This window comes from Felis catus, chromosome F1, assembly GCF_018350175.1.
Source record: "Felis catus isolate Fca126 chromosome F1, F.catus_Fca126_mat1.0, whole genome shotgun sequence".
Taxonomy (NCBI): Eukaryota; Metazoa; Chordata; class Mammalia; order Carnivora; family Felidae; genus Felis; species Felis catus.
Window position 1 is genome coordinate 43,634,938 of NC_058384.1, and position 14,067 is coordinate 43,649,004.

A 14,067-nucleotide genomic window follows, 5' to 3' on the forward strand; every position below is an offset into this window, starting at 1 on the left:
TGTGGGCTCCTCTGGGGGAAGGTCACCTCCCAGACACCTCTCAGTGAGGACAGCCACCGGGCCTCCCTTCCAGAGCAGCCCCGCTGGGGGGTGGGAGGGGATGTTTTGGAAATCGGGTCCCACCCCGGGTCCCACCTCCAGTTTCATGCGTTCGGCACCGTACCCATGAGACGCCCGAAGCAGGCTCCTCCTGTACATCCATGAGAGGAGCAGAAATATCTTTGTATGTAATCTTTTCTAAGTAAGCCATTGATATATTTATAAGCTTTTTAAAATATTTATCTTTAGACGTTTATTTCTGAGAGGCAGAGAGCGGGGCAGGGGTGGGGCAGGGGTGGGGGCGGGGCAGGAGCGGGGCGGGGTGGGGGCGGACAGAGGATCCGAAGCAGGCTCCGCGCTGATAGCGGCGAGCCAGATGTGGGGCTCAAACTCAGATCCTGAGCCGAGCTGAGGTCGGTTGCTCAACCGGCTGAGCCACTCAAGCGCCCTAAAGGTTTTATTTTTAAGTAATCTCAATGTGGGGCTCAAATCCACAACCCCGAGATCAAGAGTCGCACGCTCTACTGGCTGAGCCAGGCAGGCGCCCCTATCCGCAAACAATTTGAAGTTGAAACTCGCTTGTAAGTAAAGTCATAGCAGGTGCACTTTGCTAAGTGCCATCACGTGCCGCTTCACACGGTTTCTTGAGTTCTTACGGCCGCCCTAAAAGGTAGGGCTTGTTACCCGAGAAGACTGGGGCACAAGAAACATCTCGCCTGTGAACCCCTAGCTAATAAGTGACAGAGCTTCTTCAGCAGCCCCCTCTCCCCTCTACCAGAAGCTTCCCCTGAGGCTGCCCAGCGAGCGGGGGACAAGGAGGGGGCTCTTTATTTGAAGGCCCCAGGCCCCTCCCCTGACCTCACCCCTCTGCTACCGTAGCCTGGCCCAGTCGTTATGGGCCCTCTTCACCTCATCCCTGGCCATCTCCCTGGTGTTTGCCATCATCCCCTTCTGTCGAGATGTGAAGGTGCTGGCCTCTGTCATGGCGCTGGCGGGCCTAGCCATGGGCTGCATCGACACCGTGGCCAACATGCAGCTGGTGAGGGTCTACCAGAAGGACTCGGCCATCTTCCTCCAGGTGAGCCCGCACGCACGGGGCTGGGTGGTCACAGGGAGCTCCCGGGAACCTGTCCACCTCTCCCAGCCCCCTCCCTGGGGTGAGGTGTCTTTTACTGGAGGCCAGGGGGTAATGCAAAAAGAGAAAAGAGCACCGGGGTCTTGGTTTTATGTGGCCACCTCCAGCTGGGCCACACTGGGCCACTATCTCTGGACTCGGGCCTCCTCAGCTCTAAAGTAGGGTCATGCTCCCTGCGTGCAGGGTGGTCCCAGGGACCCAGGTGCTCCAGAGAAGAGGTTCTTTGTGAGTCGGAGTGTGCCATGACGGGAGGGCTTGCTAATTTCTCAGCTCCTTGCCCGTCTCTGCATTTCTCTTCCTATCCAGCCCTTCCCTCTGTCAAGCTCCCTTCCCTTTGGGGTGTTGGCTGGTAGGTGTTATCATGGGAACAGCCCCCAGCCGGAGTTAAGATCTGGGAAAGAAGGAAGCGGGAGGGAGGGAATTGGCCACTGTCACCCAGTTATCCCCGGACAAGAAGGTGACTGAGAGGAACTTCTGTCCTCCTCTCTCCTGTGTCCCCATCGCTTCCCACTCTGGGGCCAGGCAGGCACTCCCCAGATGGAACACAAAGTGGGGGGGGAGGGTATGAAGCCTGAGCCATTCCCCCACCCACACCACTTCTCCTCCCCCCTCCAGGTTCTCCATTTCTTTGTGGGCTTTGGCGCCCTGCTGAGCCCCCTCATTGCCGACCCCTTCCTGTCTGAGGCCAACTGCTTGCCTGCCAACGGCACGGCCAATGTCACCTCTGGAAGCCACCTTTTCCACGCCTCCAGGGTCCTAGGCCAGCACCACACCGAGGCGTGGCGTTGGTCCAACCACTCGCTCTCCGGGCTGCCTGCGCAGGACCGGGCAGGGACCCGCGTGTCGTATGCCTTCTGGATCATGGCCCTGATCAATGTGAGTGCCACCGGGGCAGGGCCGGGGGGGGACAAGTGGACCGTCACACGTGTCAGTCCATAGCAGCTCCCAGTGTAGATTCTTATGATTCCGAGCAGTGTGCTGGGCTCAAGCGTGCCCTCAGGAAGGCAAGGGGGCGGGAAGACTAACCCCCCCCCCACAAGGATGCATCTGAATACAAACGGGGTCGCAGGAGATCATCTTGAAGGTCCTCAGTTGTCACAATCCATGATTGCGATTCTCCAGGGAGGTAAAGCCATGAGCAGGTTTAGCACAACGGGATCAGGGTCAACTTTCAAGCCGTCCGAGCCTCCATGGGAAACCAGCTCTCTCCCTCCAAGGCCAGATGAAGGGGCTCTGGGACAGAGCACCCCAGGCTGTATGGGGCTCTTCCCCGGGCTCCCTCATCACCGGTGGGATTCCCCTGTGTCCTGCTGTGAGGTGGGCTCCCATGGGGGTCAAGGGATGAACAAAATGACCACACCATGGCTGCCATGGTGGGAGCAGGGTAGAGAGACCACCTGCCTGTACTGGGTCAGGTACTGAGGCCCCTCTGTACCCCGGCTCTCATCCTCCCTGTCAGCACCGACTCTGTCCCTGGCCAGAAACCTCTGGCGGTCTTTAACCCAAGACAGATTCCCTGCCAATAGCCCAGGCTGGGGCCAGAGGGACAGGTGGAGAGACGCCCCTACCCTCTCTCCAGCTTGGGAAGTACCGTGAGGAACAGCAGGAGCATCCCTGGCCCCCTGGCTCGGCCCGGCCTGGGCTGCGGGTGTGGAGTATTCCAGGCGGCCATTGGCCCGGCTGCGGGATGGAGGCAACGTATGGCCCGTCGTGACGAAGGGCCTCGGTTTGCTCTGGGCCCACTTGTCACCGCTCTGCAGTGGCTGCCCAGCTGCGATGCCGTGCACGTAGCACTGAAAGGGGTCTTCGAGATCATCCAGTCCCCCTGAGCAGCACAGCAGGGGGCGTCATGCCGTCCCTGGCACAAGGGCCCGATGAGTGGCTAGCAAGACACTGGCCAGGCTCTCACCCCGACTGCCAGCACCGGCCTCCTTCCTGCTGCCCCATAGCAAGTGCTCGTTTTTCCTTTCTTCGTGACTTTCCTTTCCTTGTACCAGAATCTTCACTGGGGGCTCTGAAAAACACACGCCCCTCTCTCACCCTTTCCGTTTTCTGCCCATGCCTGTCACTGCTTTGGAAACAACTCAGCTTCGGGCCTGTGCCCTCCAGGGGGGCACCTGTAAGGGGAAGCGTCGCCGTCAGTACCGTGTCAAAGCCGAGACGCCAGGACCAGGAAGCCGGAAGGTCCAGTGTCAGCCCGAGCCCTGTTTTCTCTCGCCCCACGAGGTGCAGCCTGGAGGCGCTTTGTTTGTGGCAGGATGTCCGGACTTTTTTGTTGGTTTGTTTCTGAAGATAAACAGTCCACCACAGAAGAGAATGGGGCTGTGCATGCTTGTGGGCGCACGCGCGCGCACACACACACACACACACACACACACACACACAGGCAGCCTCCCCAGAACTCTTGGACTCTCCAGGTGGAGCCTTTGCCTTCTCTGAATGGGCTTCTTATAAAGACAGGCTGTGTTCTTACCAGGCAACCCCAGCCAATCCTCTGTGAAGCCCTTCCTACCGCCCACCTCCCTGGAAAGCCCCGCTGGAGTGACCGGGCTCTTTCACAGCTGTTTCCCCTCGGCCTTCACCCAGGCATTCTGCCACCGCAGGCCTCTGTGTGCGGGTTTCCTGTTTCCCCCATCAGACTGGAGGGAGGGTTTGACTCTCCCCCGTCAGACCTGGGACTCCCGAGGGCAGGGGTCGTCTCCTCCCACTGAGGCCTGATTTGCGGGGCGTGTGACTTATCTTTGAGTGTGGAGGGAGGCTCCCAAGGTGCCCTCGGGGGGGCGGGAGCCCTGGGAAAATGCCACCCCCCACCCCGGGGCACCAGCCTGCCTCCAGGGAGGGAGAGACCGCCTCAGAGCAGCACCAGCCCAGCTGCCTCCCATCTCTGTCAGCGCAGAGATGCCCGGCGGGCTCTGGGCAACTTGCACAGCTCCCTGGGCTTCCTCTCTGTCCTAAGCAAAAGGAACTCGATCTATGGTGCAGCAGGGAGGGCAGAGGGCAGACTTGATGGGGAGCTTCCTGGCAGTGAGGGCGGTGAGACGCAGGCAGGGCACCTGAGGGAGGCGGTGGAGGCTTCTCCAGGCAACCGCAGGGGCAGGAGCTATTTCTCATCGCCCTGAGGAGTTCGCTAAACCCAAGTGGCTTGATGTAAAACACACAACACCGGGCTCGTGGGCGCGGGTGTTGCCCGGACCGTGCATCTTTCCAGCAAAGGAGTCCGTGTCCCGGTTTTCCTGTTTAGACAGCGAGCCTCTGGGGACAGGCCCTCTACCTCCTCGGGTATAACATCACCCACACAAGCCCTGAGGTGGGGTCTGACCAGACAGAATCAGGGTGCCCCGGGCTCCAGTCCAGCTCCGCCCTTCCCTCCCCCGTCAGCCAGTGACCAGGCACTAACACTCTCGGGTCTCTCGCTTACCGATCTGGTCTCTTCCAGTTGTAACGGGTGATGACTAAGTGACAGTTTTGAGCCTCAGGTCGCCCCATCTGGAAAATGGGGATAACGAACCAAAGCAGACCTTCTTCGTGAGGTGGCATGTGATCTCCCAGCATGAAGGAGTGTGGGGGGGTCCCGCTTCGGCACCGTTCACAATAAGGACCTTAGAAACAACTTTATCTCTGACATCTCTCCTGTACCAGCGGGGAGGCCTGGTGTGAGTCCAAGATTTGCATGTGACAAAGAGCTGTCTTTAGAAAAACGGATGTGGTTAAGGTTGGACAGTCAATACACCTGGCGGCATTCGCTGGGGATGGCCTTTAGGTGGACACCCTTAGAAAAGAACCGTCTTCTCTCAGGACTGTGCAGACCCGTGCCGGTCGACCCCGTGGTGGTGTGTGCAGGTGAGGCACGGGAAGGGGAGAGCCTGATGGGAACAGGGCTCTCCTGACCCTCTGCCCCCTCCCCCAGCTCCCGGTGCCCATGGCTGTGCTGTTTCTGCTATCCAAAGAGCGGCTGCTGGCCTGCTGCCCTCAGAGGAGGCCCCTGCTCCTGTCCGCAGATGAGCTGGCCCTGGAGACGCAGCCTCCCGAGAAGGAAGACGCCTCCTCACTGCCCCCAAAGTTTCAGCCACACCCAGGTGGGGGCTCTAATGAACTTTCACGCTCACGGCCCCACACCGAGGCTTCCCTAGTGACCCCATCCCCCGGAGGGTGAACGTCGATCACAGGCGATGATGGTTGGAAGCAAACCCCGGGCACCCATGGTCCCGTTTGGCAAGACACGGACCAGCCTGGCCGCAGGAGTGGGGCAGGCAGGCTTCTGGCTCCAGCCTGCACTCTGCCTCAGCCTGCCTGTGTGACCTTGGGCAAGTGACTTGATCTCCCTGAGCCTCGCTTCCACCAGGACTGAGGTGGACAGGAGCTGTCCCTGACAGCTGGCTGGAAGTTAGGGAAGGTGGGCGGCAGTCACCGGTCCCCAACCTGCCAGGCTCGTCCATCTGGCAGCCGCTTACCCCGGGCCTGCAGAGGGGAAGGAAGGGCTGAGACTCAGCCCTGTTCTCATGTCTCGTCCAGGGCACGAGGACCTGTTCGGCTGCTGGCAGAGGAAGAACTTCAAAGGAGCCCCTTACTCCTTCTTCGCCATCCACATCACAGCCGCCCTGGTCCTGTTCATGACCGACGGGATGACGGTGAGCCTGCCCGCCTCCCCGGCGCTCGAGCTGGGGCGGCAGGAGAAAGAGGGGAGCTTCAAGGTGTCCTAGAGGGCGCACCTGTTGTGCAGTCAACACATGCATTTAAACTAAATAGAAGTCCTAGGGGGCGGGGACTGTCCGAAGAATCGTTCGCAGCCCCTGGGTACTATGGTCTTCTGTCCCAGCCAGCTGTTTTTATTCCCCTTAACTCTGTGGGCAGGGGCCCCTCTGGTTTGTTACCAAGTGCGAGCTACCCACGTTTCTTGAGAGGCAGAGGTCTGTTCCTCCAGGCAGAGGTCATGCCGTGTAAACGCGAGGGCACGCCGCTTCCCGGAACGCGTTCCAAACCTCAGCCTCTCAAGCCACGTTGTAAACAAGCTACAGTCAAGATTTGGGCCCAGCTGTTTATTCTACTAGTGACCTCTGTTAACACCGTTTAGTGCCTTTTTCCAGAAATCTCGTAGGATTAGATCGGGATACTTTTGAATGGCCGATTGATGAACCGATTGCCATGCTGGGGCCTCTCCGAAGAGAAGGCCCTAAAACGGGTGACCCAGTGGGAAATACTCGTGACAGTACTGGTTGACTCCCAACTCTCAGTGTGACCTTGGGCGCGTCACTTCTCTCCGCCCCCTCCTCCGTAGAACGAGACGCGACACGTGTGCCCACCTTGTTTTCAGCTGTGGTGCCCTTCCTTCAACAAGAAACCATCCGTGGAATCCTCATAAATGAGACGTGTGGTTGTGCTCTGCTCTGGTGGGGAGGGGGGAGCGGCCCAGACCTCTCGAGACCCCCTGTGGAGACCCGGAGACACCCCTCTCCCTGTGTCCCCAGGCCTGCGCCTCTGGGCCGGTGGAATGTGTAAGCTCTAGCTCCCCAGGGTCTGTCCTCTGCTCGGGCCGCGAGTGTTGTGTGATGTTGGCCCTAGGCCCGCCTTTGAGCTTCTAGAGGCAGGACCAGTCCTCCCTCAGCCCTCAGCACACCTGCCCCGACCTGGTCTTCCTTCTCTGAGGGCTCAGCTGTGCCCCAGGTGTGCTCAGCAGGGCCCGTCTCTCCACAGGGGGAGTACTCAGCCTTTGTGTACAGCTATGCAGTGGAGAAGCCGCTGTCTGTGGGGCACAAGGTGGCTGGTTACCTCCCCAGCCTCTTCTGGGGCTTCATCACCCTGGGTCGGCTCATCTCCATTCCCATCTCCTCCAAAGTGAAGCCAGCCACCATGGTGTTCGTCAATGTGGTAAGTGGCCTCCTTTCACTTCTTGGAGACGCAGGAGGACCATCCACTCCTGGCCCTACCACCGCCCCAGGACATTTGCTCGGGACTGGACAGGGAGGGAATGCAGGAGTAGAGGGAGGAGAGCAGCGGGGAGAGAGATGCCGTGAGGAAGGGGGGAATCAAGAAGGTGGAGCCTATCTGTGTGACCTTGGAAAAATCCCTTTCCCTCTCTGGGCCTCTGATTTTGTACCCATCAGAGAAAGGGGCCGTAGGAGGTGGTTACTGCCATGCGTGGAGCAGATCTCAGCTGACAGTCTGCCAAGAGTACAAGTGAAGCGGGTGCTGGCCTTGGTCCTCCTGTGTGACCTTGACGCCCAGCTGGTCAGAGCCCCATGGCCAGCGGAGGCCAGGCATCCCCTGGCCTTCAGAAATCACCGTGTCTGGGCTGGAGCCTAGGAATCTGCATTTTGAAACTCTGCCAAATGATTCTCAAGTACCAGGCTGGAATGTAGGATGTTATTCAGGGAACTGGTCTGCCCAGAAGGCAGGGGTTCCAGGCCCAAGCGATGGGGTCAGACTTTCGACCTGACGTGGGTCCATGTCACTATCTATGACAAAGCGTCCAGATTACAGATTAGGGTCATCTAGCCCAGCCTCCCTCCAGGGCTCAAATCACCTCTGTAACATCCCCTCCAGGGAGTCCACAGTCTGTTTAATAACCTCCAGTGACTGGGAACTCACTCCCTTTCCAGGCAGCCCGATCCGCTGCCAGAAAGTACTTCCCTGAGTCAAGTTTCTAGCGGCAAGGGGGTTCGGAAATAATGTTGGGGCTACAGACACCAAAGATCATGAGCGCCAAGAAAAGCCTTTATATCTGACCTTGTGCTGGTTGATGACTTTTAAGAAAGAAATTACTTTTTTTTTCAGTCTTTCTTTCTTTCTTTCTTTCTTCCTTTATTTTTAATTTTTTTTAACGTTTTATTTATTTTTGAGACAGGGAGAAACAGAGCATGCACGGGGGAGGGTCAGAGAGAGAGGGAGACACAGAATCTGAAACAGGCTCCAGGTTCTGAGCAGTCAGCACAGAGCCCGACGCAGGGCTCGAACTCACGGACAGTGAGATCGTGACCTGAGCCCAAGTCGGACGCTTAACCTACTGAGCCACCCAGGCACCCCTCTTTATTTATTTTGAGAGAGAGAGAGAGAGAGAGAGAGAGAGTGAGCTCGTGACCTGAGCCAAAGTCGGATGCTCAACCAACAGAGCCACCCATGCCCCTGAAAGAAATTTCTGTTCGACATAGAGGGGAGGCGGTGTGAGCGGAAGCCGAACTCAAGAGGTTGAGGGCCAGACAGGAAGCGGAGGTGTGACCGTTGCAAATGGTCCTGGGCTGGAGGGAGTTTTGTCTGACAGGAGCCTGTTTGGAGGCCGAGGAGAAAAGGAGGGAGCCTTGAGGGAGGGGTCCCGTTGTCAGAGAGAAGGGCCCCCCCCCCCACCCGAAGGGAAGAGGGGATGAAGAGCAGTGGAGAAGGGACTGTCATCTCAGTGAAGAAGAGGGCCAACATGATACTGCCGGGAAGGAGCAAGTCTGCACGAGTCCTGGGGTGCAGAAGGCTCCGGGTACCTGTACTACTGGGGGCCTCTGCAGGACCCGAGGGCAGCTGCTTAGACAGAGGAGGGTGGGGCGGGACTCTGAGTTTGGAGGAAGAAAAGCATCTCAAGCACCCACATTGACAGGCGCGGATGAGAAAAACTCACCCGGACCGTTGGGTTTTGTTTTTTACTTTTTAAAATTTTTTAATGTTTCTTTATTTTTGAGAGAGACACGCACGAGAGAGACACAGAGTGCGGGCAGGGGAGGGACAGAGAGAGAGACACACACAGAATCCAAGCAGGCTCCAGGCTCCCACTGTCAGCACAGAGCCCGACGCAGGGCTCAAACCCCCGAACCGTGAGATCATGACCTGAGCCTAAGTCGGCCGCTTACCCGCCTGAGCCACCCAGGCGCCCCTGGACTGCTGGGTTCTAAAAGGAAACCTAGATTCCTGGGCCCAACCCAGACCTCACGAACTGGAAGGTCCAGGGGAGGTACCTAGTGATCTGTATATTTAACCAACACCCCAGGGGGTTCATGTCACCAAGCAGATTTCGGAAAACAGTGTCCTGGAACAAGTGACTCCCAAATACATTAGTGGTGGTTTGGGAAGATACGGATTCCCGGGCCCCTCCCCCGGAGACTGTGACTCGGGGTGTGGAGAGGGGCCTTGGCGCCTGGATTGTTTTCAGACCTTTTCAGGTGCTTTTGGCGGGCACCCTGGCAGGATTACAGGTAAACAGCCGCGAGCAAGTTCCCCTCATGCTGCCGATTCACTCCTCTCGGTTTTAAACTAACAGTCACCCTGCTCTCTGTTCTCCTGGGTCTCGACAACCACTTCCTGGTGAAGGAACAGGCACTTTGTGCAGGGCCTGTGGGCAAGTGCAGGGGTACCAAGTTGTACAAGGCGGGGCTCTGCCTCGGGGAGCTTATGGTTGGCTAGGGGCTAGGGAAGAAGAGGGGGAGGGGAGGGGAGGGGAGGGGAGGGGAGGGGGAGCTGAGCGTGCCCTGCAGGGCCGGTCAGCAGGCGCGTGGTTAGCAGGTGAGAAGCAGGTGGGGGGGGGGGGGGAGCCTCACGGAGTGGGAGGAGTGGGAGGAGTGGGAGGAGTGGGAGGAGTGGGAGGAGGGGCTAGTTCGCCCTGGGCATGCGCGCTCCGTCTTAGGTCACCCCAGCTAAAATAAGAGGTGTTTTTAAAGCTCGCCCAAGCCTGGAGATTTTCAGGGTGGCTCATCAAGGCCCGCCTGCAAACGTGTGGTGTGTAAAGGGGGTGCCAAGGCAGCAGGAGGGGAGCAAGAGCAGAATCTTCGCCGGCTCTGCCCCCGACGTCTAAGTTGAGAGCTGACAACTGAGAAGGTGCCAGCGGTGTGAACGGCAGAGGAGTCGGGGTTCCTGGCTGATGGCACTGCTGGTCGCAAGGCCCAAGGGGGGAGCTAACTGGGTGAGAGCGTGGTGGGGCAGGGTCTGTGGTGGGGAGCAGAGAGGAAACAGGTTGGGGAAGCAGACATGGGCTAGATCCTGGAAGGTCTTGTAAGCCAGGTTTGGGGTTTTATTCCAAGTGGGAGAAAAGCAGGCCTTTAGAAGGTGTTAGGCGGGGAATGGACATGATCTGCTCTGTATTTTATTTTAAAATTTTTTTATGTTTATATTTGAGAGAGAGAGAGTGTGTGTGTGTGAGCAGGGGAGGGGCAGAGAGAAACAAAGAATCTGAAGCAGGCTCCAGGCTCCCAGCTGTCAGCACAGAGCCCAACGTGGGTCTCGAACTCACAAGCAGTGAGATCATGACCTGAGCTGAAGTCGGTTGCTTAACCGACTGAGCCACCCAGGCGCCCCTGATCTGCTTTGTATTTTAGTATATGGGCTGCCGAAGCGAGCACAGATCTGCTTTGAAGCACGCTGCCCTGTGCTGTATGAGCGTGGCTAGATCTAGAAGGGAGACAATGAAGAGCCACTCCTATAGTCCAGGCACAAGAGAGTGGTCCGGGATGGGTGTGGAGAGGTACAAGGGTGCACAGCGTTTTGGGGGCGGAGTTGACAGGACTTGCCCTTGGCCTGAAGGTAGAAAGAAGGAGGAAACAAGATCAAGGACATACATACCTTCGTGACAGGGCCTGACCACGGGGCGGATGGGGATGCCCTTCACCGATGCGGGGAAGTGTGTTTGCTGGAGGCGAGGCCGGGCTCTGTCTGGACCCGGTTGTCAGTCGTCCAGTGGAGTTCTGGACACAGGTCATGGCCAGAGGGATGGATTTAAGCGGCTGGGCGTAGAGATATTTGAAACCATGGCGCCGGACCAACAGGGAACACAGACAAAGAGCCAGAAGGGTCTGGGGCCGTGCCAACATTTAAAGATTGAGCAGAGGAGGAAGAAAGAGCAGTGAAGCTATGGGGCCATTTTCTGTGCCAAGGAAATACATTATACTTGGAACCTTGGATATGTCCGCCTCTGTCGCGTTGTGAAGAGGGTGTCTTCCCCTCAGCCGCCATTTGTGGTACACCCCCCTCCGGGGCAGCAAGTCTTTCGCTCGGTCTCAGGTCTCGGACCAAGAGATCGTGCAGCAGAGACGGAGGGGCTGGTAGGGAAGCGCAAAGGGAGGGGCTCGCGGGTTGCGACCACTGGCTTGGTTCTTCCAGCTGGAGCAAGTCCCCGGGATCTGCCTGTGAGTGTGACCGTCCCTTCCCTTTCGGCACGCTCAGGTCATCTGTAAAGCGGCCGGGGTGGGGGTGGGGGTGGATGTGGTTTCTTACACACCTTCTAGCCCTCTGCTATGTAATTTTATCTTCCTTTTTTCTGGAAATGGAGGTACTCGCCCAGGAGACGCTCACCTGAAAACCACGGTTTTCTATGCAAGATCCTCGTGTCTGGAGACATCAGGGAGGGCGCGCACACAAACACTAAGACTGATATTTGTCGCAAGAGTCACACTTGAGGAGACCCTGCGTTGCCATCATTTTCCTACCACTCTTCCGTGTCGCTTTTGTAACCCATTTCGTGGACTAGGAGGCTAGAGAGATCAAGGACTTCAAAGCCGCAGACTTGGTCTTTTGCCTCCAGACCCGGGCTGCCTAAGTTTCCTCCCAGAGGCATTTTGCCTAGAAATTTTTCAATATTGACATAAAAACCTTTTTAAGGAATTCAGAAAAAGCGACACTTAACAAAAATATGCCCATGTGACAGAGACCCTTACTGAACCAGGAAGATCTCTGGTCCCCGAATCCATCACAAGAGTCTCTAACCACAGGCTGGAATTTGCTCATGGGAGTCCGAGGTGAAACCGAGGAACCGGGCCACAGTCACGGACCCTCCGTCTGGGAGGTTTGCCTGGATTCCCAGAGCGTGGGGACCCAGCCACCCACACCGTCCCCAGCCAGCCCCTCCTGCTGCCTGCAAACGCATGGCTTTTAGGGCCAGAAAAGCAGCTCCTCTTCATGAGGAATGGAGGGCAGAGAGCTGGTGGCGTGGCTGGAATTCCCCGTGCTCCAAGATAAGACCTGAGGGACAGGCAGTACTGCCTCACCAAGCGCTTTTCAAGTGTGTATGGCCCGCCCTCTGCCTGGCGGTCTTGGCGCCTCATCCCCTAGGGCATCCTTGGCCGAGACCCGGCTGGGGAAGGTGCAGTTCCCACACAGTCCACAGGGAGGCGCCCTGGTCACACAGCGCTGCTCTGGGGTCCGAGAGGAGCTTTCCAAGTCAGGAGCGGGACGCCCAGCTTTTCCCAGTTCCTAATAGCCTCCTTCTCTGCTGTTAAAAGGTGGGCGTGGTGGTGACGTTCCTCGTGCTTCTCGTTTTCTCCTACAACGTCGTCTTCCTGTTCGTGGGGACAGCCAGCCTGGGCCTGTTCCTCAGTAGCACCTTCCCCAGCATGCTGGCCTACACTGAGGACATTCTGCAGTACAAAGGTGGGTGTGCTGGGGCGCAGAGCAAAGAGCGTCCCCGCCTTGGCTGGGTGCGGCTTCCTCCCCCGACGCCCCATCTTTTCTGTGGTATTCCAGCCAGATCCCCGCCCTCCTGACTCGGTTGGGAACTTGTTCGCAAAGTTCTTACCCCCGTGGAGTTCCCCGTTCAACAGTATGCCCGTGTCATGTGATTTCAGGCCACCGAGAAGCCCTAAGCTTCTCTTTCCCGTTTTCTTTTCTCCCACGGCAGTGCCTCCTGAGGCACAGCTGGCATTTTATGGAACACGGGTGTGCTGGAAATCCCAAGTTCAGAGACCAGCAAAGTTGCGCAGGAAAAGTTAGGGCATAGGAAGGGGGTTTGTAACTTATCACTAATAGTACCTCCTCGCTCTGCTGTTCTTGCGGCTGTTTTTGGAAGCACGGAGAATTAGAACAGCGGCTCCACACTTGATCGGGGGTTGTCCTGATGGGGTTCTTGGATGCCGGAAACCTCAAATTCTCTGCAGTAATCTCCCTCCCCTGCTGTAGCCTCCCCACCGCGTGTAGCAATGAGCAATGATCCTTTTTTTTTTCTTTAAATGGGTTGATTAAAAATAATTATGTTTTGAACATTTAACATTACCCTTAGAAGTAGCTAGAGTGCCCTGGGGTGTCGGAAAACCAACATTGAGGAGGAGTGATTTCTTTAGGGAGGAGTGAGGAAATGGTGTGGGGGGGGGGGGCGGTCTGAAGCAGTTAGAGCCAAAACCAGCGCAGTTATCCCCAGTAACAAGAGATGGCAGGCCTGGATCCGCGAGATCTAAGGATGATCTCCAAACCCCAGTGAGTAGACGAAAGCAGTGAATTAACGTTGGTATCACACATCACGCGGTGGATCCCAGAGTTTTAAGTGGTCAACAAATGTTAGACGACACGGGCGCCTGGCCGGCTCAGTCCGCGGAGCATGTGACTCTTGACATCGGGGTCGGGAGTTCGAGCCCCACATTGGGTGTGGAGCCTACTTAAAAATAAGTTCATTAAGTAAGCCAAATGTTGGAGAATAATAATAATAATAAGTGGTCACTCAGATCTGCTCTCTTCTCATTTCCCACCATCCCTACCGCAGTTCAGGCCTTTCCCATGACGTGCCTGCTTGGAATATTTCATGGTGCCCCGTGTTTTCCAGTCTCTGATCACCTCCATCGCTGCCTCCGCAGGTCTTGGCCCGTGCCCTTCAGATTTGCCTCCCTCGGTGGCGGTTCTCAGTGCTGGTCCCACATTAAAATCACCCAGAGCGCGTATAACACAACCAGAGGCCTGGGCTTTGTTTCCATGACACCTGGCGTAATTGGTCCGGAGCCACTGGGAGGCTCTGAAGTGCAGCCAAGGTGGGACCACTTAGCGGCGGGTCTCCAAGCTGCTGCAGAGGGGTCCCCGCGAAACACACGGTCACGGCCTTTGTATATTCCGGTGGTGCTCTTCTCCTTTCACCAGCCTCCCCTGCCCACCTCTTGTACTCAGGGCCTGCGTCCTGGCCATGCTGAATTACTTGCTAGTCCCTGATGGCACAAAAGCTATGCTCT

At 57.3% G+C, this 14,067-nt stretch overlaps 1 protein-coding gene across 5 annotated transcripts in view; it reads left to right on the top strand.

Moving 5' to 3' along the window:
- MFSD4A (major facilitator superfamily domain containing 4A) overlaps nucleotides 1–14,067 on the top strand; it is a 30,740-nt gene that overhangs the window by 9,957 nt on the left and 6,716 nt on the right. For all 5 annotated transcript variants that reach the window (XM_023247210.2, XM_023247211.2, XM_023247214.2 and 2 more), the window contains exons 2-7: nucleotides 919–1,117; nucleotides 1,790–2,050; nucleotides 5,082–5,250; nucleotides 5,687–5,802; nucleotides 6,866–7,039; nucleotides 12,361–12,508. In XM_023247210.2, coding sequence (XP_023102978.1) covers nucleotides 919–1,117; nucleotides 1,790–2,050; nucleotides 5,082–5,250; nucleotides 5,687–5,802; nucleotides 6,866–7,039; nucleotides 12,361–12,508 — 1,067 coding nt within the window. The remainder of the gene's footprint in view (nucleotides 1–918; nucleotides 1,118–1,789; nucleotides 2,051–5,081; nucleotides 5,251–5,686; nucleotides 5,803–6,865; nucleotides 7,040–12,360; nucleotides 12,509–14,067) is intronic.